The sequence below is a fragment of the Cetorhinus maximus genome, chromosome 30 (genome assembly GCF_964194155.1).
Source record: "Cetorhinus maximus chromosome 30, sCetMax3.hap1.1, whole genome shotgun sequence".
Lineage (NCBI taxonomy): Eukaryota > Metazoa > Chordata > Chondrichthyes > Lamniformes > Cetorhinidae > Cetorhinus > Cetorhinus maximus.
In genome coordinates this window covers 8158224-8182396 of record NC_135908.1, presented here as the reverse complement: position 1 = coordinate 8182396, position 24173 = coordinate 8158224, and the positions used below count along the sequence as shown (strand labels likewise).

The 24173-nt window shown below is 42.1% G+C and overlaps 1 protein-coding gene across 1 annotated transcript in view; it reads left to right on the top strand.

The window, feature by feature from the left end:
• The first annotated feature begins 1445 nt into the window (after nucleotides 1-1445).
• furina (furin (paired basic amino acid cleaving enzyme) a) overlaps nucleotides 1446-24173 on the top strand; it is a 105627-nt gene continuing 82899 nt past the window's right edge. Inside the window, exon 1 of the mRNA XM_078532390.1 lies at nucleotides 1446-1674. Coding sequence (XP_078388516.1) covers nucleotides 1504-1674 — 171 coding nt within the window. The 5' untranslated portion in view covers nucleotides 1446-1503. The remainder of the gene's footprint in view (nucleotides 1675-24173) is intronic.

The window sequence follows — 24173 nt, the reverse complement described above, 5'->3', positions numbered from 1 at the left end:
TGTGTGTGGCTGGGTGGCTGTGAGGGTGTGTGTGGCTGGGTGGCTGTGAGGGTGTGTGGCTGGGTGGTTGTGAGGGTGTGTGTGGCTGGGTGGCTGTGAAGGTGTGTGTGGCTGGGTGGCTGTGAGGGTGTGTGTGGCTGGGTGGTTGTGAGGGTGTGTGTGGCTGGGTGGTTGTGAGGGTGTGTGTGGCTGGGTGGTTGTGAGGGTGTGTGTGGCTGGGTGGCTGTGAGGGTGTGTGTGGCTGGGTGGTTGTGAGGGTGTGTGTGGCTGGGTGGTTGTGAGGGTGTGTGTGTCTGGGTGGTTGTGAGGGTGTGTGTGGCTGGGTGGTTGTGAGGGTGTGTGTGGCTGGGTGGTTGTGAGGGTGTGTGTGGCTGGGTGGCTGTGAGGGTGTGTGTGGCTGGGTGGCTGTGAGGGTATGTGTGGCTGGGTGGTTGTGAGGGTGTGTGTGGCTGGGTGGCTGTGAGGGTGTGTGTGGCTGGGTGGTTGTGAGGGTGTGTGTGTCTGGGTGGTTGTGAGGGTGTGTGTGGCTGGGTGGTTGTGAGGGTGTGTGTGGCTGGGTGGCTGTGAGGATGTGTGTGGCTGGGTGGTTGTGAGGGTGTGTGTGTCTGGGTGGTTGTGTGGGTGTGTTTCTGTGGCTGGGAACATAAGGACGAGGAGCTGGAGGAGACAATTCAGCCCCTCGAACCTGCCGGAAGAGAGAGGAATGAAGAAACATTTTGTTGACGGCTCTGACGTCATTGGAGAGGAAAGGCAGACGTCACAGCGGCAGCGCGGGGGCGGGGCCGGGGAGGCCCTGGCGTCAACCGTGCCCCCGGAGGCGGGGCCAAGGGAAGTGGGCGGGGATGAAGGAGGTGGGCGGGCCCGGGGTATGTTTTTCTCTCGGCGGTCCGGGGTTCCTGCCGTCCACGCATGCGCGCGAGCTTCGGGGGGGCGGGGTGTGTGCTTTGAGGGGAGGGGGGGTGGGGAGGGATCGCGCGGAGATAAGGGGCCGCGAGCCGAGCGGGAACCGGGTTGTTCACTCGGAGCTGAGGGGAAGCGGAGAGAGTGAGAGGCGAGCGGCGGTGTCCTTATTCCCCCCCACCCCCCTCTCCAGCCCCCTCACACACACACACACACACTCAGCCCCGCAACATGGACACCCGGCACCGCCACTGAGGGCCCAACTCCGGCCACTGCCTCTCAAATTTTTTTTTACCTCACGGAGTGACCGGCTCCTCAGGAGAAGAGGGGGTGGGGGACGGACGGAGTGAGTAAGAGTGACCATCCTTACGGGGATAGAGAGAGCGGGTGTAGGCCGGTTCCCCCCACCCCCCCTGGGACTGACGTGGGGGGCCGAGAGAGAGACACCCGAGCCTGGGGCCCTGAGGCGGCGGCGAAGCGGACAGGCGACCCTCACCCACCCACACACACACACACACACCCCCTAAGGTAGGGGGGGGGAAGTGGCCGGAGCGTTGAGGAGCCGCTGACCCACTGGCAGTCTGTCCGGAGCGGCCTTGGGGGATGGAGCCGGGGCTGAAGGCCGCCCTCTCCCTGTGGACCCTGGTCGCGCTGTGCGCCGCGTCCCCGGCCCTGGCCAAAGTCTACAGCAACACCTGGGCAGTACGGATCCCCGGGGGTCAGCAGGAGGCCGACAGGGTGGCCAGAGAGCACGGCTTCACCAACCTGGGAAAGGTGAGCAGACTTCTACACCCTCAACCCTTTACCTGTGTGACCCGACTATAAAAGTTCACCCGAGCAAACCCCCCCCCTCAATCCCCCCCCCCCCTCAATCCCCTCCCCCCCCCTCAATCCCCTTCCCCCCCCCTCTCAATCCCCTTCCCCCCCCTCTCAATCCCCTTCCCCCCCCTCTCAATCCCCTTCCCCCCCCCTCAATCCCCTTCCCCCCCCTCTCAATCCCCTTCCCCCCCCTCAATCCCCTTCCCCCCCCCTCAATCCCCTTCCCCCCCCTCAATCCCCTTCCCCCCCTCAATCCCCTTCCCCCCCCTCAATCCCCTTCCCCCCCCCTCAATCCCCTTCCCCCCCCTCAATCCCCTTCCCCCCCCTCAATCCCCTTCCCTCCCCTTCCCCCCCCAATCCCCTTCCCCCCCCCTCAATCCCCTTCCCTCCCCCCCCTCAATCCCCTTCCCTCCCCCCCTCAATCCCCTTCCCTCCCCCCCCCTCAATCCCCTTCCCCCCCTCAATCCCCTTCCCTCCCCCCCCTCAATCCCCTTCCCCCCCCCTCAATCCCCTTCCCCCCCCCTCAATCCCCTTCCCCCCCTCAATCCCCTTCCCTCCCCCCCCCTCAATCCCCTCCCCCCCCTCAATCCCCTCCCCCCCCTCAATCCCCTTCCCTCCCCCCCCTCAATCCCCTCCCCCCCCCTCAATCCCCTCCCCCCCCCTCAATCCCCTTCCCTCCCCCCCCCTCAATCCCCTTCCCCCCCTCAATCCCCTTCCCTCCCCCCCCTCAATCCCCTTCCCTCCCCCCCCTCAATCCCCTTCCCCCCCCCCTCAATCCCCTTCCCCCTTTCTTATTTTAAACAAAACTAACGAACGAATAAGTTTTCTCCATTTCCAACATACGCCAGAAGTCCGCGGCAACTTTTATCTTTAAAACGAATCCCCCCTCACCGCGGCAAGTTTAAATGGCTTCTGTTTTTGTAGTTTTTTTTTCTCTCTTAATTTAAAAAGAAGCTGTCATTATCCCCCGGCCCCTATGGGGCGGATTGAAAATGATTCACTTTAATTCATCAGGGGGGTTGGGGGAAAATGAGTGGGCTGCTCTTCAAAGGAAAGTTGGATCCGTCTATTTTTCCGGCGAGGCTTTTTTTTTGCTTTAAAATCGATATTCCTACTTCCCCCCCCCCCCCCGCCCCCCCCAACCTCTTGTATATTTCCGCCCCCCAACCTCTTGTATATATCCCCCCCAACCTCTTGTATATTTCCCCCCCAACCTCTTGTATATTTCCCCCCCCCAACCTCTTGTATATTCCCCCCCCCAACCTCTTGTATACTCCCCCCCCCAACCTCTTGTATATTTCCCCCCCCAACCTCTTGTATATTCCCCCCCCCAACCTCTTGTATACTCCCCCCCCAACCTCTTGTATATTTCCCCCCCCAACATCTTGTATATTTCCCCCCCCCAACCTCTTGTATATTTCCCCCCCCAACCTCTTGTATATTTCCCCCCCCAACCTCTTGTATATTTCCCCCCCAACCTCTTGTATATTTCCCCCCCCAACCTCTTGTATATTTCCCCCCCCAACCTCTTGTATATTTCCCCCCCAACCTCTTGTATATTTCCCCCCCCAACCTCTTGTATATTTCCCCCCCCAACCTCTTGTATATTTCCCCCCCCAACCTCTTGTATATTCCCCCCCCCAACCTCTTGTATATTTCCCCCCCCAACCTCTTGTATATTTCCCCCCCAACCTCTTGTATATTTCCCCCCCCAACCTCTTGTATATTTCCCCCCCCAACCTCTTGTATATTTCCCCCCCCAACCTCTTGTATATTTCCCCCCCAACCTCTTGTATATTTCCCCCCCCAACCTCTTGTATATTTCCCCCCCCCAACCTCTTGTATATTCCCTCCCCCAACCTCTTGTATATTCCCCCCCCCAACCTCTTGTATATTCCCCCCCCAACCTCTTGTATATTTCCCCCCCCCCCAACCTCTTGTATATTTCCCCCCCCAACCTCTTGTATATTTCCCCCCAACCTCTTGTATATTTCCCCCGCCAACCTCTTGTATATTTCCCCCACCAACCTCTTGTATATTTCTTTCCCCCCCCTCCCAACCTCTTGTATATTTTTTTTTTACCTGTGCCCTTGAGAGTATACTCCCAAACACAATCCGCGATAACTTTTTAAAAGGGGCTTGAAACAGATGTAAAATTTAAGGAAAGGAATGGTCAAAGGACAAGGGAATGAATTTGATGGTGTAAGCGCTCTTCAGAGATCTGACACAGAAATGATGGGCTGATTGGCTTCCTTCTGGCTGGAAAATGATCACTGATTCTGCTTCCAGTAGCCCACTTGTCATGCATTCTGTATTGCAATAACCCTTCGTGGAAACAACTTTTTTTTTAGACGCACCCAATTTGTTTTGTTTCTAAACATGTAATTTAGTTACATAAACAATTACACCTGATTATATTTCTCTCTCTCTCTCTCCTTAACTACAAAGCTAAGCCAAGCATTTGCTATATAAAGGTGCTGTGAGCAAGAGACTTATGCAATCAATATTCTTTATCATTGGTCCCTGAGGCTCTAATTTCTGTTCTGCTTTAAAGTTCTTGCAGCCCTTTCTCAGCCCTTGTGCTCTTATCCAATATTTTTCACCTCCTGATTCTCAGTTGCTGTTAGAAATTTAAAAATGAATGAGAGGATAAGTTGAATGGAACAAATGACTTCCCTTGCTTTAATATAAGCCATAACTTTTATTTGCAATGTCATAATTGTTTTTAATGTTGTAGGACTGATACAGTAGGTTTAGGAAGGTGAAAGGTAATGGAGATTCAATTTTATACTCAAACCTCTGAATAGGTTTTGGAATGAGACCTCAGGCCTCTAACTGCATATGATTTGGAGTATAGATTGTGTACTGTAACAATAAACCCTTTTATATGATTTTGATTCCTTTTTACCACTATATTTTGCCATCATATCAAATCTCTATAGACAGTGTTGTTGCATACTTTGCTGTTGGATGTTGCCACTTGTTCCTATCTTGTAAATACAAGTGTGGAGCCAGCTAGCATTCCTGGATCTCAACAGAATCTAATTTCCTAGATCACAGGGCAAAGAGTTCACTATATATGAACTACTGGTGTCTAGATATTAGCCAATATCCAGAATTATTTTGTGGTTACAGATTCAAGTTTTTGCCTCTAGCTCAGTGATATCTAGGAGTGGGTCATATGAGTGACGTAAGAGCTTGAATCATTCAAGGTTTAATATTGAATACTTAACTTACCCTTGTGAATATTCTTATGTTCTAAAGTATGTGTACTGGTTTTTAGTGTACCCTTAATTAAAAGTAATGATTTGCAGTGTCTACAGGTGCTCCTGTTTCTTGTAACGGATTTATAGAATTTTATTAAATCTTTATGCGAATATCTCAGAATGCAATTTTTAAAAACTAGTTGATATGTAGAAACTGGGGAGATGAGTATAGCAGTTTTCTAATGTCATTAACTTTGTTATCTACTATCCCACATGGATTTAATATTTCCTGTTTAAAAATTGCCATGTTTAGAAATACTCCAAGTCTTGAAGTGAGTTAACTGGCTGTCTGCTTGTGATACACTGAGCTGGTTTATTCATGCACTGCACTGTGCAGTTTCTGTTTCTGTAAATTATATATTCCTAACTATAGCCATCTTGTTTGGGGAGGATGAGGATGTTGTATTCTTGCTCCCATTTCTTAAGTTTTTATCCACAATCCCATAAAAGACAGTAGTAATGGGGGGTGAGAATATGCAGTATGAATTGAAACAATGAACAGGATACACTTCCATACCATTTTGAGCTTCAGATTGAGTGAGATGTAGCAGAAGGTTGTGCAATTTGGGAAGCAGTGAATACAATCATTGTAATGTCAGGGAGGTTCAGATGACAAGCTAAACTGCATGAGTAATGTTTTTTTTTAAATCTCATAAGGCGTCTAGGGAAGTATTATTCATGGTGACTTGAGACATTGGTGTGCTGCTCACCTCTGTTTCCATTAGCTGGTGTTGCTGGTCTAGAAACCTGTTTGAAGCTGGAAATCTCCAATAGAGGGGTGTGAATCTAGTTCTATAGGATTAGGGTGGGGGGAAGCATGGTGAAAGCTCATGAAAGTCTTAAATGTGCGACTGTAGTGACATTGAGTCCTTTATATTGCAGTTGCTATTAGCAGCAGGAGCTTTGCATAAAATGACACTTGTGGCATTTTAGGTCGATATCAGAGCCCCTTGAGTGAAATAGATTTTTGATTTCAGAACTATCCGTACTGTAATTTTGTACATTGCCCATGAAACTGTCCATGAAACCAATATTAATCAAATGTCCTGCAGAAATAATCATACTGCATTTGGGGTTAAAACATAGACACTGTTGCTGACGAAGTGGTTAGTGTTTAATGCTGTAATTCTGTACTGTGATCTTCAACGCGTGATACACTCTAAAGCAATCTTTGTCATCTTGTTGAATCATTTCTGTGTAATGTAAATGGAGTAATTTTCCTGAGTGAGCTTGATGAAAAATTTGAGTTTAATTTTGCCCAAGGCTACATTTGACCTTTTCATAGAAAATAGCAATCGCTTACAATGATTTGATTCTTTGCAGTAGGAATAAGAGTAGACCATTGAGCCCCTTGAGCCTGTTCCGCATCCAGTGAGATCAGCATCCCAGCCCCATTCATCCACCTTGGCTCCACACCCCTTAAATCCCAGAAAAGCCAAACAGGATCCGCAAAAATAAAATCCACTTTACAGTTGTTCTTGTGGTTCATGTATAGATTCAGTGTGTACCTTGTTTTTAAAGTTGGGCAATGGTATCTTAAACACCATTAATGGAAGAAGTTAAATAATCTAGTTAAATCAGTATAGTTAAAATCTGTTGGAAGAATATATTCGGGTTTAGTTACAATTAAAGAGCAATTTTAGTATTTGACCTTGTGCTCACTAAGTCGAGGAAAGGAAGTTAAGGTTGATTTGATTATAAACTGTTGTGCATCTGTTTGATTTTGGTCAAGATACAATTTCTTAGCAAATGGGATTTTTTCAGCAAAATTCTTGGTGCATCATCTTAGTACAACTATTTCTAAGTATTTTGAATTTTTTGGGTAAAGATTTGAGAAGAAAGGATAAAACTAATTTTATTACTGGATGGTCAGGATTTATACACTGCAAAATGCCATTGCTCAAGGACATTTAGCCCGTTCAGTCTGGCTTGTGTTTTTAGCATTAAGAATGTTTTTAATTATTAAAGATTGAGTATTTTTGTGAATCTCTGTCAGCTGGCAGATTAAGATCATCAAAATGTCATGTGATCTTACTGGATAGGAGTTTTCGGTGTGACTCTGAATGTAGTGTCTAGGCTACGGTGGAAAGAAACCTTTCAGTAACTTTCCCAAGTAGTCAAACATGAGCCGCAACAGCATTTTGAGAATGAGAAAGCCATTGCTAAGAGCTGCTAATGGAGCACTGCAATTGAATTTGAGACCTTACTGGTTGGTATATTCGTGTACGTGTCCCTTGATCTATTTATTCACTGGGTTATTATGGAAATCATTTTAGATGTTATATTGGTACTGGCTGTAAGTGTCTAATTTATCAGCTGAGTAGCCCTTGAACCCAAACCCAAAATGATAGCATCATCTAAAGCTGTAGGAGGAAAAGTAAACAGAACAGATCTCCAGTTAAATCTGAAACTTTTATTGAAATATGTAAAGGAAGGTGCTTTTTTTATTATGTAAGGCATCCACATTTCTCACAGCAAAGTCCCACAAATAAGGGAAATGACCAGATAATCTGATTTTTGAGTGAAAGTTTTAGTTGGGACACCAGGAGAGCTCTAATGCTCTTTGTATAGTGCCATGGAATTTTTTGCATTTACCTGCAAGGTTTCACATCTTGTACACTGTATCCCAAAATGAATGAGTAATTTGAAACAGTGTATGTGGCAAGTGTAAATATGTGGGAGCAATAGGTGACTATAGTTCCCAAAGCTGTTCACTACTGGAGTTTTCCAGGTATCATATTGGCAAAGAATTAATAGAGCTAATAGAAATTATAGGGTAGTCGGCAACTCTATTATCATTGTGTCAATGAACTAGATGGACTTTGGTCCTTTCTAGCCAACAATTTGTATGTTCCTATCACCTGAAAAATGGCATTATTGATACTGCATCACTACTGATACTGTTGTAAAATGTCAGCCTAGATTATGTTTTCAAATCTGTGGAGTGGGGCTTGAACCCATGATTCTGATGCAGGGGTAAGTGCTACTATTGAGCCAGGACTGACTCATGAAAACCCTAGTTCTTAAAAAGCTTTGTGTAAAGTACGTGTTGAGAACAAGACTCTTGTGCAAAATAATCCTCTTTATCTCAGTTAGCAAAACTGCTGCTTTCAGAGGTCGGGAGTTAATTGTTTGTGCTTTATTATGAGCACACCCTGGTCCCAAAACAGTGGGCATTCTCTAACCAGAGAAAACATCAATTTCAAGTTCTAAATATTTAAATAGCATGTTTGAGGTGTCTTGGATTGCAGTAGACCTTGTGTATTGTACCATGGAGGGGAAAATAATGACACCACCTGTGTGCTGGCGTGCACTAGCTCGATGACCAGTGACTAGAGCAGCTTAGCAACAGGCGCCAATACCCAAAACAACCCACAACATCACATGGCATTTCATTGTGATGCTTGTGGCAGACCCTGCCTCTCAAGGGTTGGCCTTCAGCAAAGATGCCCCAAATGAAGACAGCCCCCACCTGCAAAACTAACTGAATTGTTTGCTGTGTGTCCATCATTTCTCATAGATGGAAGGATGCCAACAACAGTATTTACTGTACAGACTTAAATTTTGCTTCTATATTATTTGCTCCCTCCCAACCATGTAAAAAAAAAAGTGACTGCTATTCAAATTCCTGGATTAAACAAAGTCTGTGCTCATTTCCTGAAACTTCAGGCGTGGTTCCGAGTAAAAACAATTACCATTTACGAGGAAAGAGATGTGGTGATGTTGAAGTGGTTGGTTTGCAAATGTGCGTTGTTATGTAGTGGCGAGATTTGAAGCAGCAGTCATTTGAACATTTGCTGTGTTTGGAGAGAATACATCTTTTGGCTGACTTAAAAAAAAACTTTGATTAAGATGCAGACTAATGTCAAAATTTTAGTTATAAAATTTAACTTGATTTGTGAAAAGTATTTAGGATTTGCAAAAAGTCTTTAGGCCCATGGACCTAGCACTTCTAAGTTTTAATTTGTTGACTTCAAATAGGTCTTCAATTTTGGTAGCATTCATTGTCTTCCTTGGAACCCAATATTTGCCAGAGTAATTTTGCAGCAATGTGATTTTTATGTGTAGTAACTGATTCAAATTCAATACTATTGCAGTTCAAGTTTGCGATTTTAAGTGCTGCTACTTTGAAAATGGTGAATATAATTAAATAAACTTGTAATCATGTGAAACGTTGAAGCATGTATAATCCTGAAACCTGACTGTCCATTTATAGTAAGCATTGGGATAGATGTCAGAGGGAATATTAAGGTGGAGTTATGTTTTTATTAGCTTTTGGAGGTCATTGATACTATTTTACAGTATTGTGACATGAGTATTATCACTAGGCTATTGTTGCATATTGGTATCAGCAGGCAACAGAAAAATCGTATGTAAGCACTTAGTTTTACATTGTAGTATTTGAGGTGGTAAATTGAGACAAAACCGCCCCCATGACAGGCCTATAACCACCAGAACTTCACCCTATTTCAAAATGCTCTCTCCAGATGTAACCCAAATTTGATGCAACAAACTCTGATTATATTGCTGTTTTTCTGAATACAAATTGAGTTGTAATATCCATCTACTTTCCAAAATCTTTTGGAATTTTCACAAGGAAAAGCCATGTGGAAGAATTTTTTGTTCCCTTTCACTGAATTTTATTGAAAAATATGATTTAAAGAATTATCATTCTTGTGCTAAATGTATTGCTGCACTGTATGTGGGGGACTGTAATCTGAAGGACACTGTGTTGAGAGAAATTTGTATCTAATGGTACTTTCTCTTTATTCCAATCACTGCAGTTTTTTTCTTGCCCAAGAGAAAGGATAAGTGTGAAAATTAGTCTGTTTACATAGTTAAAGTCATCTCTTGGTTTCCTTTTACACATTACAAAAATGTGGCATTTTGGTTTTTACAATAACCGCATGTATGTTACATTTCTGCTGTTACAGTAAAATTTCACACTAGTGTTAAAACAGCTATGGCAGTGTTTGCATTGTATTGTTACTACAGAAGCATCAAGAGCGCAAATAACCTTTGCCATGCCCCATCACACATTGGGCTAGAATGTAATGGTGTTCTGTTGTTTTGCCTAGCGAGATGCTGCACTGCATTCTAATATTTGTATGTTTTTATACTGTTGAAACGTTGTCTTAAATTCACACTGCGTACATTGCTTCTGGCTTTTTGGATCCTGTGGGGGAGTATATCAAACTTGGATATCGGGGAATAGTTTAGTTTTTATCCCCATCTCTAAACTTGGCTGCTCCCTACCTTGAAAGTGTGCTGATTCATGATGTGGTTTAGTTCCACAGTAGTGGCAGTCTTTTTATTTCACTCAAGCAACTATTGTTCATGTGAAGCCTAAATGCTGGCAAACTTTGGAATTGGGAGATATTACAGCTAGGTCCAACCCTGTCCTCTCCAGCATTTCCAGCACGGAATTTTGGATTAAAGGCAGGGGGAAAAGATCAGAGATGTTGAAGCTAATTGTAGCACCCCTGCTGCTTCAGCAGCTGAGCAACTAACTCAGCACTCAGGGATTGAATCTAGGACCCTCTTAGTTTTTGCAGATCTACTAATTGTCTTTAGCAACTGAGCCATTGAAGAGTCAAGTCAGACTGGTACTGTAAGTTGATTAGTATCACCACAACATATACATAGGGCTATTGGACATTTTGGGTAAAAATACTATGGGGGGTGGAGAGTATCCTGCACCACCCATAAATTGGCATGATAGGAATAGAGGAACTGTTAGGAGGGATTTGGATAAATGCAACATTTCACAGGTATACAGTGCAGTACTTCATATTTGCAGTGTTTGGCTCTAAGAAAATTAGCAAACCGTTGGGTGGCATTAGGTTGAAATGTGTATAAAATGTGCCAGATTTTTTTTTAGTCAGTTTGTGTACCACTTTCTCCAGAATAAATAGTGGTGCTAGTAAATAAACCTATAGCCTAAGGTTTCAAAATTTAGCAGCTTTGACTTTACTTGATAGTTTTGTTAGTACTTTGAGTGAAACCAACCAACATCTGTGCACACACCTAGCAGGAATTGCTGCATAGCTATTGGGAATGGATGTTGCATTTTGAATTGTATAACACTGAAGTGAATTACTAGTGGAAGCAGTTAGAAGAGATGAATGAGGATCATGCAAGAAGCTTATTGGCACAACATTAAAGTGCATTAACATAAATTTTTCCCAGAGCATTTTGGTATCAATATGCTAAACAAGCCATGTATTAACACTAGAATCTCTGTCAGCTTAGATTGGGTTATCAAGAAGTAATGCAGAAAATGTTTCCCAAAGGAAGTTTATTGGGATGAAATAATTATTGAAATAAAAGCAGGAATATTTTTTATACGGTTAAACATATAGTTGAACATTTTAAATGCCTATCAGTTTAGGAGGAATTAGGCAGAGGAGACTAGCACATTTCAATTTGCCCAGTTTAGGGCAATTGAAATGGGATATCACTGAAGTTTCATATTTCCCTGTGTTGTGACTGTAGTGTAATTATTAATTTGAATTACCTATTCATTTTGTGCTAGCAGTTTAAATTCCAGCTGGTCTGTATGTTGACAATGGTTTGACTGTTCAGCTGTCAGTCCTAGTTACATTGAAGGCCTTTTCCCTCTCCAATTTTGAAGGGATTTTAGAAGTTTTGTATACTATAATTGCTGGAAAAATCCACATGATTACTTACATTTTTAATATTTTAGCATATTCTGTCAGTAGGACAGAAATCCAATCTTTGTGATCAGCAATACATGATGTCAGCAAAATATAGATTGGGGCCTTGTGAACTTTGCACTGCATTTAAATCAGAAGACAGCTGTTCTGGATACTATATCTGTAATCGAAACTTGTTATGAAGCTGAGGTGATAGCTGGTTCCTGTTTGGGACAAATGGAGGTTATTGACATCAGGACTTGAGTTACTAAAATGTCTAGTGCTTAGGAAGTCAGTACTGTATTGTCATTGATTGAACTTTTAATTTTCAAACTTCTCTCAAAATAGTTTCTAATTTGTATATTTTAAAACTAGCTTTTAATAATGTCCATGATAGGTTTTCTGTTGAAGATTTATTCTAGGCATTTGTGTATTGTCTTTAGTGTTGGTGAATACTACAGACTGTTTTGTTCCATTCCTATATCACTTAAGTGATATGCAGCCATTGTGGTGGGCTCAAGATAGTACATCAGATCTTTTGAGTATTTGTGCCACTATGGAGTTAGTTTATTAAAACTCACTTGAGCCTGATCCTGATGCAGTTGGCTAGTGTATTCCTTGTCTACTGGATTTCACCTGCATGTGATGAACATGTACCAACCTAGCCTGTTGCTTTATTTGTGAAATGTTTTAGGGTAACTCGTGGCATGACTAAGCAATATTTAGCAGGTTTAAATGTCTTTTACTGATGTTTGTAATGCTAATGCAGTGGAAAACCACATCAAATGAAACAGTAATTTAATCTTCAAATTACTCTATAAAAAAATTAATCTTTTTTTTCTTTGTATCTGGAGAATTACTGAAGTTTCTTTAATACTAAAGTATTTGTGTGGCTGAACTATAATCTGTAGTAAATAGAATTGTTAGTCCATATAATTGTGGTGAAATGTAGAGTTAAGACCTTGTTTATTTGGCAGTTGTAATAATTGCATTTTTTTAAAGATTTATATTGGGGATTGGCCTGAAATTTTCTACTAAAGATTTAACAGAACAAGAACAAGACATTCAGACAGTAAGTCTGCGCTGGTGTTTCTGATCCACGTGAACCTTCTGTCACCCAACTTCATCTTGCCCTGTTGGTATATCTTTGCACTCCTTTCATGCACTTATCTCAATTAAACCATGTGGTGGCGAATTCAACATTCTCACCAGTCTTTGTAAGGAACTTTCTCCCCAAATTCCTCATTAGATTTATGAGTGACTATCTTGTATTTATAGCCTTGAGGATTTTATTTTCTAATGCTTTATACTTTAGTAAGCACAACTGACCAGTTGGCAGAATAATTATTTTATTTTCTTCGGATCTGTGATTTTTGTTTTTGGTCTCCCTCATGATCAAGTTTTGTTCCATGTAAAGTTTAGAATTTTTGGGAGCCAGTGTATAAATTTTGTTCTGTTCAATTAAACAAAAGACCTGCATGCCTGCTCAGGCAGAGGTAAAATATCTTATGGCATTATTCGAAGAAGAGCAGGGGCAATTTCCTGGTGTCTTGGCTTTTTAAAAAATTCATTCATAGGATGTGGGTTCCGTTGGCTGGGCCAGCATTTATTGCCTATCCCTAGTTGCCCTTGAGAAGGTGGTGAGATGCCTTCTTGAACTGCTGCAGTCCATGTAGTGTAGATACCAACAGTGCTATTAGGAAGGGAGTTCCAGGATTTTGATCCAGTGACAGTGAAGGCATGGCGATATATTTCCAAGTCAGGATGGTGAGTGACTTGGAGGGGAACTTCCAGGCGGTGGTGTTCCCATCTAACTGCTGCCCTTGTCCTTCTAGATGGTAGTGGTTGGGGGTATGGAAGGTGCTGTCTAAGGAGCTTTGGTGAATTCCTGCAGGGCATCTTGTAGATGTTGCACACTGCTACTATGCGTCGATGGTGGAGGGAGTGAATGTTTGTGGATTCAAATCAATCAAACAGGCTACTTTGTCCTGGACGGTGTCAAGCTTCTTGAGTGTTGTGGGTGCTGCACTCATCCAGACAAATGGGGAGTATTCCATCACACTCCTGACTTGTGCCTTGTAGATGGTGGACAGGCTTTGGGGAGTCAGGAGGTGAGTTACTTGCTGCAGGATTCCTAACCTGTGACCTGCTCTTGAAGCCACAGTATTTATATGGCTAGTCCAGTTCAGTTTCTGGTCAATGGTAACCTCCAGGATGTTGATAGTTGGGGATTCAATGATCGCAATACCATCGATCATCAAGTGGCAATGGTTGAATTCTCTCTTGGAGATGGTCGTTGCCTAACACTTGTGTGGCACAAATGTTACTTGCCACTTGTCAGCCCAAGCCTGGATATTGTACAGGTCTTGCTGCATTTGGACACAGACTGCTTCAGTATCTGAGGAGTCACGAATGGCGCTGAACGTTGTGCAATCATCAGCGAACATCCCCACTTCTGACCTTTATGATGGAAGGAAGGTCATTGATGAAGCAGCTGAAGATGGTTGGGCTAAGGGCACTAACCTGAGGAACTCCTACAGTGATGTCCTGGAGCTGAGATTACTGAGCTCCGACAACTGCAACCATCTGTGCTAGGTATGACTCCGACTAGCAGCAAATTTTCCCCATTCACTCCAGTTTTGCTAGGGCTCCCTGATGCCACACTCGGTCAAATGCAGCCTTGGTGGTAAGGGCAGTTACGCTCACCTCACCTCGGGAGTTCAGCTCTTTTGTCCATGTTTGAACCTGTAATGAGGTCAGGAGCTGAGTGATGCCCAGTTTGGGTTCCTGCCAGGACCAGTGAGTAGGTTATTGCTAAGCAAGTGCCGCATGATAGCACTGTTGATGACCCCTTCCATTACTTTACTGATGAGCGAGAGTAGACTGATGGGGCCGTAATTGATTGGGTTGGATTTGTCCTGTTTTTTGTGTACAGGACATACCTAGGCAACTTTCCACATAGATACCAGGGATGTAGCTGTACTGGAACAGCTTGGCTAGGGGTGCGGCAAGTCCTGGAGTACAAGTCTTCAGTACTATTGACGAAATATTGTCAGGGCCCATTGTCTTTGCAGTATCCAGTGCCTCCAGCTGTTTCTTAATATCACATGGAGTGAATCGAATTGACTGAAGACTGGCATCTGTGATGCTGGGGACCTCTGGAGGAGGCTGAGATGGATTATCTACTCTGCACTTTTGGCTGAAGATTGTGGCAAATGCTTCAGCCTGATCTTTTGCTGGGCTCCTCCATCATTGAGGATAGGGATATTTGTGGAGTCATCACCTCCAGTGAGTTGTTTATTTGTCCACCACCATTCATGACTGGATGTGGCAGGACTGTAGAGCTTAGATCTGATCTGTTGGTTGTGGGATCGCTTAGCTGCATTTATCTTCATCCAAAACACATCACCTTATTATTTATCTCTCTACTGTCCGTAGGACCTTGCTGTGCAAAATTGAATGTGATATTAGCCTTAGTAAACATTAATCAATTAGCTTTGGAATACCTTGAGAATGGGATAGGTGTAATATGAAATTCTTAACTTTTATGTTGGTAATTTTAGAAATTTTGTTTGAAAATCTCTCTTCCATGTTAGTGAGGATGAGAGGGCAGTCTGTTAACCAACCATTAGGCTGATATATCAACTTTTTGGTCTGGTCAGAGTATATTTAATGCTGGCATCTTGACAGAGGAGGGAGAAGCAAATAGTTCATGAGCTGTGGCTAGGTTGTGTTGCGCATTTATTGGTCAGACGTTAAGTTTGTGAACATGTGTACATTTGTAGGTGGGAAAGACTAGGACATTAAGGAGTTCCATTCTTTCCAAGTATGAGGAAATATGAGTGGGTCTTGATTTTCAACAGAGCAAGGGCATAGCGGATGAACTCTATATAGGATGGTGTATTTGAAATGTAAGAGAAGCAGTGACAATGCTATTGATGAAGCAGAGATGAGAATGTTGCAACAGCATAGAGTATGATATGTCATAGAATAAAATGTGCACTGTGGAGAATTCTATTGTTGCTCTTGGTTATTTGCTTTTCTGTTGCTGTTCCATACTCAGCAGGTAGTTGGAATGTGTAGACTTTGTAATTGTCTTAACAATACCTAGACTTCAAGTAAAATTAAAATACTAGTGTTGGCATTTTATGCCAATATATTAAATTTTAAATCAAGGTGAAGGACGAACCTGTAGTGTAGGAGCTGCTAAATTCGAGGGAAAGGTAAGAGATTATTCAAAATTAGGAAATGATGGTTAGATGACTTCAGGCTTCTAACATTCAAGCTCTAGTCATAAAGTGTGTTGCAAACAAGAGGTTCACTTCTCTTTCTGTTACATTGCCACTGCCATGGAATCTTATTCTCAATAACAATACCTGCCAGCTTCAACATGCAGAATTCTTTCTGAACAACCTTATAGTAAACTGCAGCTTGTTCTTTGGTACTATGATCTTGATCCTCCACTGCATGTGGATTTGATGTGTGAAAGGCTTAAATTTAGAGTGGATGTCTAAAAGCCTAGTTTAAACCTACATGGGGATGGATTCTCTATGAATATATCCCTTGGCTTGCCACTTTCGCAAAGGGGTCATGGGTAGTGAAGCTCCAAGCTAACCTTTTGAAACTTGATACAGCTTTCCTATAAATATCATGGAACTAAATCTGCTGTTGCATCAGGGTTCCTAACCCAAGCAACCCATCTGAACTTGTATGAAAAGGATATGGAAACATACCTGTGGGGCAATCATTGTTCCAAACTATGGTGCCTTCTCAATTGATGCTGTTAAGAGCTGAGCCAAACTTTCATTATCTGACTTTGCAGCCTCTTAACGCAGATTCTACAACTTGTGTACTCGCTTATTTTTCCAGACCTGTGCTTTGCTCCATTTTACTTGAAAGCTGAACTGGTCTCTTTGTCTCAGGAATGTCCAGTTTATATGTTACCCATAAAACAATGGCAAAATCGGATAAAGTTGCTAAAGTAAGAGTAACATTGCTTCATCTTTTAAAATATTTTCATGATGGGTGTAAGATATCCATATGGATTACTTGCGGAGCCTCAAGCTCTGCCTCTGGCTGTGTAATAATTAAAGCTCGATGCCTGGTTATGTCAGGGGGAAAAATCTGCTGGTTGGAGTCATACCTAGCACAAAGGAAGATGGTTGTGGTTGTTGGAGGTCAGTCATCTCAGCTTTAGGGCATCACTGTAAGAATTCCCCTGGGCAGTGTCCTCATCCCAACCATCTTCAGCTGTTTCATAAATGACCTTCCTTCCATCATAAGGTCAGAAGTGGGAATGTTTGCTGATGATTGCACAATGTTCAGCGACGAGTAACATTGTTTCATCTTTTAAAATATTTTCATGATGGGTGCAAGATATCCGTGTGGGTTATTTACAGAGCCACAAGCTCCACCTCTGGTTGTGTAATAATTAAAGCTCGATGCCTGGTCATTTCCATATACTATGCAAGAATGGAAGGTCAAATTATTCAGACTTGACTATTTGTGTTCCATTTTTTACTTTTCTGTTCCTTCCTCTCTTTTCCCTGCCCCCCATCCCCTTCAAATTACACTTGGGTGAACTAAATACCATTGTGCAGTATTCTTTCTGTTAAAGAATGTCTAGTACTCAAAAGCATAATCTAGATGTCATAGATGAATGCATTTGGAGATGAATTTTACTGATTTTTTTTTACATGAGGAAAACTTATAGTTCACTTTCTATTTGAATAGGTACTGCAATTGTCACTGCTAAGCTAAAGGAGTATGCATTAACTATAGCTGCAATGACTCGCAGCAGGCAGAGTTCCACATTTGCATTTCAGAATGAGAAGTGAGGGAAATGATCTACTGCTTGCATAAAAACAGCGGTACATCAACACTTGACACACAGAATATTTTGGTGAATGAGGTCTGGTGGGTGAAGTACCAATGTAATGGATTGTGCAGTGAAATAGTAGGAGCTGCATTTTCTCTCACTGCCTCACATGGCAGATTCCATGGGAAAAGAGCAAGGAAGTGGGATTTAATGAGTTCTTGTAGAGAGTTGGCATGTAAATGATAGGTCAAGTGACCACCTTCTGTGCTGTAGCCATTCATGGTCCTATGATATCTCTATCTTTTAAATTTTGTTAATTTTGTGCCCATCAAGGTGAGGGGTGACCGAGCTGGAGAATGATACTCTTGCCATTTCAGGCACCTGGTATTAGCATCAATTGCTCACCCCAAGGTCAGGTATTGCACAGCCAGATGCCAGTTCTTTCCCAACAATATGCCTCAGCTCATCCACTACTGCAGCACTGACATTCTTTCCATTTTCCATACTAGCTATACAGTGGCATTTCAAAGAAATTATTGGTGCCAAGATTGGGACAGTTCTGTACTTTAGGCCCAGTTTCACTCCAGACTGGACTGAAACTGCCCAAACACTTCACATATTGACCTTCCAACCAACAGACAAAGGACGCTTGTATCTCTGGGTCATCATGTCATTTAGACACCACCTGAACATTAATGATTTTGCTTTCCTGTTCCCCTTTTGACTATGGTACTTGTTAAAGAAGAGGGATGAGATCCACCACTTAGAAAATATCAATGGGATTAGACGCAGTCAACGTGGATTTATGAAAGGGAAATCATTTTTGACAAACCTAATGGAGTTTTTTGAGGATATAACTAGCAGAATAGATGAAGAACCAGCGGATGTGTTGTATTTGGATTTTCAGAAAGCTTTTGATAAAGTCCCACATAAGTTAGTGTAAAATTAAAGCACAGGATTGGGGGTAATATATTGGCATGGATTGAGAATTGGGTAGTAACAGAAAACAGTAGGGATAAACAGGTCTTTTTCAGAGTAGCAAGTGGTGACTAGTGAGGTACCGCAGAGATCAGTGCTTACGCCCCAGCCATTTACAATATATATCAATGATTTGGCTTAGGGAGCCAAATGTAATATTTCCAAGTTTGCTGACGATACAAAATTTGGTGGGAATGTGAGCAATGAGGGTGTTAAGAGGCTTCAAGGCAATTTAGACAGGTTGAGTGGGTGGGCAAATACATGGCAGATGCAGTATAACATGGATAAGTGTGGTTATCCACTTTGGTAGGAAAAACAGAATGGCAGAGCATTATTTAAATGGTGATAGATTGGGAAATAGATGCACAAAGGGACCTGGGTGTCTTTGTACACCAATCACTGAAAGCAAGCATGCAGGTGCGTCAAGCAGTTCAGAAGGCAAATGGTATGTTGGCCTTCATTGCAAGAGGACTTGAGTACAGCAACAAGGATGTCTTACTGCAGCTGTACAGGGCCTTGGTGAGATCACACCTGGAGTATTGTGTGCAGTTTTGGTTTCCTTACCTCAGAAAGGATATACTTTCTATAGAGCGAGTGCAGTGCAGGTTCACCAGACTGATTCCTGAGATGGCAGGATTGTTGTATGAGGAGAGATTGGGTTGAACAGGCCTATATTCACTGGAATTTAGAAGAATGAGAAGGGATCTCATTGAAAAATATAAAATTCTGACAAGGATGGACAGACTGGATACAGGGATGATGTATCCCTGAGCTGCTGGGGGGGGGTGTCTAGAACAAGGGGTCACAGCCTCAGGATAGGGGTAGACCATTTAGGACTGAGATGAGGAGAAACTTCTCCACTCAAGAGGGTGGTAAACCTAAGGAATTCTCTACTACAGAAGGCTGTGGAGGCCAAGTCACTTAATATATTTAAGAAGGAAATAGATTTCTGGACTCAAGGCATCAGGGGGTATGGGGAGAGCCCTGACCGACTCTGAAATATAGTGGAGGGAGATCCTTTGGATATCGCCTTATTCACCTTGCTGGGCTATACACCAGAATTTACAAGGTTGCTGTTGGTACAAAGGAAACTGCTTCACGTTACTAAATGCACCAGTATCATCTTAAACTGGAATTAAAATATAAACTAAAAGGTCACATTTTGCAAGTGTCAAATACATATGTTTAACCAATGGAATTAAGTTGAATTTGCAATCTCTGAGTTGGCGATGGCAGAGAGAAAGACTGCAGCAGTTTGGAGGTCATTGTATTAATTTGAAATTCATAAATGCTGGACAACTGAGGTGATGTGTATTATGCTAGCTATTAATTCCAGTGCCATAAAACTTTTGGTTAAATTGAAGTCAATTAGCTGAACCTATAAATATGTTAAATCAGCCATTTATTTTAAAACATTTGACATTTAATGCTATTCATCAGAATGAATTACTATGCGGTCCCTCAACTTCTAAAGCTGCAATGAATTTATTTAGTTTAACTTTATAGTCTTTCCTGAATACTGAACTTTTCAGGGACCATATGATCATATACTTCATGTAGGCTTAGATAATGTTTGATTAGTGCAACATTTGCTCTTCTTTAAATGCATTCTTTATATTGTCATGAAATACACTGATCTGTGTGTCCCTGGGTGTTAAACTAGAAGTCTGTGGAGAGCATAACCTAAGAAATAGGAGCAGGATTAGGCCATTCGGCCCCTCAATAAGGTCATGTCTGATCTGCCCATGCCTCAACTCTTTCGTGCCAGCTCCTCTTAGCCCTCAACTCCCTGATGTTTCAAAAATCTACCACCTCTTTAAATACTTTCAGTGATCTAGCCTCCACAATTCTGGGGTAGAGAATTCCAAACATTGACTACCGAAGAAATTCCTTCGCATCTCAGTTTTAAGTGAGCGTCCCCTTATTCTGTAACTATGTCCCTTAGATCGAGATCCCCCCACTAGTGGAAACATCTTAACATCTACCCTGTGAAACCCCCTCAGAATCTTGTACGTTTCAATAAGATCACCCCTCATTCTTCTAAACTGTAATGAATAAAAGCCTAACCTGTTTAGCTATTCTTGATACATCAATCCAGTCATCCCAGGAATCAACCGAGTAGATCTCTTTTGAACTGCCTCCCTTGCCACTATATCCTTTTTTAAATATGGGGACCAAAGCTGTACACAGTACTTCAGGTGTGGTCTCACCAACACCCTGTACAGTTGTAACAAGATTTCCCTATTTTTAAACTCCAACCCCCTAGCCAAAATTCCATTTGCCTTCTTAATTACTTGTAACATTTAAAGTACAGAATGTTCCAATGCTTGTTACATTGGTTCCTGCCTAGTAACAAAGATGGGACTCTCTGGGAGTGCCTTGATAGGTCCTCAGATCGGTCCAAGTCAGTTTCGGGAAGTCAGCCAACAAGTGACAGAGGCAGGGACTGGAATAGGTCCCAGTTAAGTTAAAAGGTTAGAGAAAGGGCTGCGGGGAGCAGACTTTAAGTAAAGAAAGCCATTGGGGCAAAAGTACCCCTTTGGAGTAGTGGTGTTCTGTTTGGCACGGCCGAAAGTCTGGAAGTGTGCTTATAAGCTAGTGTTTGAGTGTCCTCGGGGAATCCAGGGAGAAGGAATCTCAGAAGGCAAGATTGAAGCCCTGTGAGGGGGGCCTTTTTTGATTTAGCTGCAGGATGCCTTTTATCAAACGCAAAATCGAGCCTACTCTAACCAAAATATCGCTGAACATGGGAGTGACTTTTGGAAGGAATTCCAAGGAGAGATCTTCGAAGGTGAAGCTGGGAATCCCTCGTGAAAGAGTTTCAACGAGATTGTTTGACTTGGTGTTTACTGATGTCTGGCTGGGTTCTTGAGAAATCCATAGACTGCCTTGGTTGCACCTGTCATTTACTCTGTAGTGTGGTGTGTGCGACCACAGTTCATTTGTTAATTCACATGTACTTCATACTTGCCCTGAATGTTGGAGCATAAGATACATATTGTAAATTGTTTTATCTTTCTGAACTTGTTTGGTAAAGTTTGTTTTTGTTTGTTCAAAACCTGTGGAACCTTGTGGTTTTATCCCGAAAGCAGGTGTCTTGAATCTCAACCTTTCATCTACTTTAAACAAAATATTATTTGGTCCCTAAATGGATTCCTCCACCACCCCCCCAACGCCCCCATACAGGGGTCGGGCCAAGGATTATAACAATATGTCCAAGATTAGATCCAGAATCCAGCTGCCGTTACTCCTTTCCCAATATCTTTAGTGCAGATTGAAAGCTCAATCCACAGATCAACCCATTTTTCTTGTTCTTTCCATTCCAAAATAGCATTTACAGTTATTACCTCCCAATCAGAAAAAATCTTCAAACCTAATTTCAAAGTTAACTTGAATGTGCTTTTAGATTTTGTGATTCCTCTTTTCGGAATTCCAATGATTCTGTAACTTCAACAACCTCCCCTTGATTGGAATTGGACTTGGCATTTGAAGCTGTAGTCCACAAAAGTGCTTTTGGAAATGGATTTTCCATCAGACAACATGCCTTTTTTAAGACTTTGATTTAGCTGCAGGATGTCTTTTAACAAACGCAAAATCAGGCCTACTCTAACCAAAATATCGCTGAACGTGGGATTTTTTTTACAAAAGTAAAATATTGGAAAGCCAAAATACTGCAGGAAATCTAAAATTAAAGTGTGCTAGAAATGCTGAACTGGTCAGGTAGCATCTGTGGAGAGAAGCATAGCGTTAAACGTCTCAGGTTGATGAAGACTCTTCAGAACACAGTTTTCTTTGCCTACTCCATTCCTGTGGGTACCTTGCAAAAATGAGTTAGCTTTTGAAAGGATTGAATCTTGCTCTTTAGGTGACATTGTTTGTATCCAAGAAATCTCGTGCTTAAATTTGAAGTGGAAGCAGTTCGTAACTTATGTCCTTATGTCATTATACTTTAGTCACAAACTGGCGATGGTTTACTCGAGAACTCTTTGACTATAATGTTTATGCTAGTTCCAGTAAAGTTTGTGTTTTAGAGGAATAGAATTTCCACGAAGTTTCATGGGAAGGAATGAGTGGTAATCAATCTTCAATGAGATGCCTTCTTTGTGGGTTCCCTTTTTGAACCATAATTATTTAGTGACCTTACATTTTGCTTAAAATAGCTCTATTCCTGAGCTTTATTTCATTACAAGATCCATCAAATATTATTATTACAATTTGAATTTGTTTTAAACTTTCAGTAGTAGCATCCTCTGAGGGGAAGCTGGATTCTGGTTTACTTGCATATTGACTGTTCTTTTCTCCCATTCTACTTTTCTTCCTCTGTACAATTGTTTTGAAATGTAGTTACTGTTACTTAGGGTAATATATTTTAATACATAGATGTGGGTGTAGTTGGCAAGGCCAGCAACTATTGCTGTCGAGAGCTTATTTGCTTGAAGCAAGATCCTGCAACCAGTCCTAAACCATGAATAATTAGTTAATATGCTTGGGTTCAGGAATAAGTATTGATCAGAACACTTGGAGACCTCCCACCTCTTCAAATAGTGCTGAGGTATTTTACATCTATCTCAACATGCAAATTTAATGTCCAACCTCTGATACTTCAGTGCAGTATCATCCTAGGCTATGAGCACAAGTTCAACTGTGGGACTTGAACCCATAACTTTTTGACTTAGTTGTGTATGCTACTGTTGAGCCAAGCTTAGAATTGAGGTGCGATCCTATACCTGGATCAGCAGAAGAGATGGGCTACTATTTTGCCATTTAGAGAAAAAACCTGATCAAGAAAAGCTTTAAAAAAGGTGCCTACTGTAGAAATTGGAGATGGCTGCCAGTTGTCATAGTGAAGCTGTTTAATCCAGTACGCTGTTTCAGTTTTAACAGAGCACGTCACCTTTGTTGAAGAAAGTAGAGCTTTTAAAAAAGCTGTTGGAGTATTGGGGGTGAGTGACCATTCACTGATCTATGCTAATTTACTTCAAATAACTTAAGAGTTTTGTGAATAAGTAAACATTTGACCTATTGAACTGTCCTGTACAGTACACTTGAGTCTTTTTCAGACTATTTTTTTCCTTAGCGTATGCATTTAAATAGAAACTTCCAAATTGCCCCTAGTCCTTTTCTGTCTTGAAGAACTAGTTTTGTGGTATAAAAGCATGCGTAACATTCACTTTTAAAGCTTAATCTGACCTTCACAGGTTGGGTAGGCTGGGAAGAATAGTGGGTGTTGTCTTCAGGTGCAGCCAATGAGCAGAATATTTTATTATTGCCTATCAGTACTGATCAAATGTATCTGAAATGTTGATCTAACTTCTATTGGTGGAAGAGATGAGAAATCTTCAATAACCACAAAGGATTCACTTAATTTTTTTCAGTTGCAATGCAGTAACAAGCATGCATTAATGTGCCAAATGAATGGTTCTTTAATTCACTTACCTAAAAACATTAATTCGCATATACTGAAACAGTATAGGAAAACTGTCAATTGAGTTTATATGTTTTAATGCTGTGCCAATACACTACTTGTCATGTTGTTGAGGGATCACCTCGTATTGCCTGATGATTACAACTACCCAACACAAATCTGTAAATATCAACATTTTCCTCACCGTTCAATTCAACAAAATACTCTCCAGTGACAACTCTAGTTTCACAGTGAATCTATAAATGAGCTGCACTGCTGGTGGCTGTTCCAGTTCAAGTGGATATATAGTCTAAAAATTTCACATGCTTATT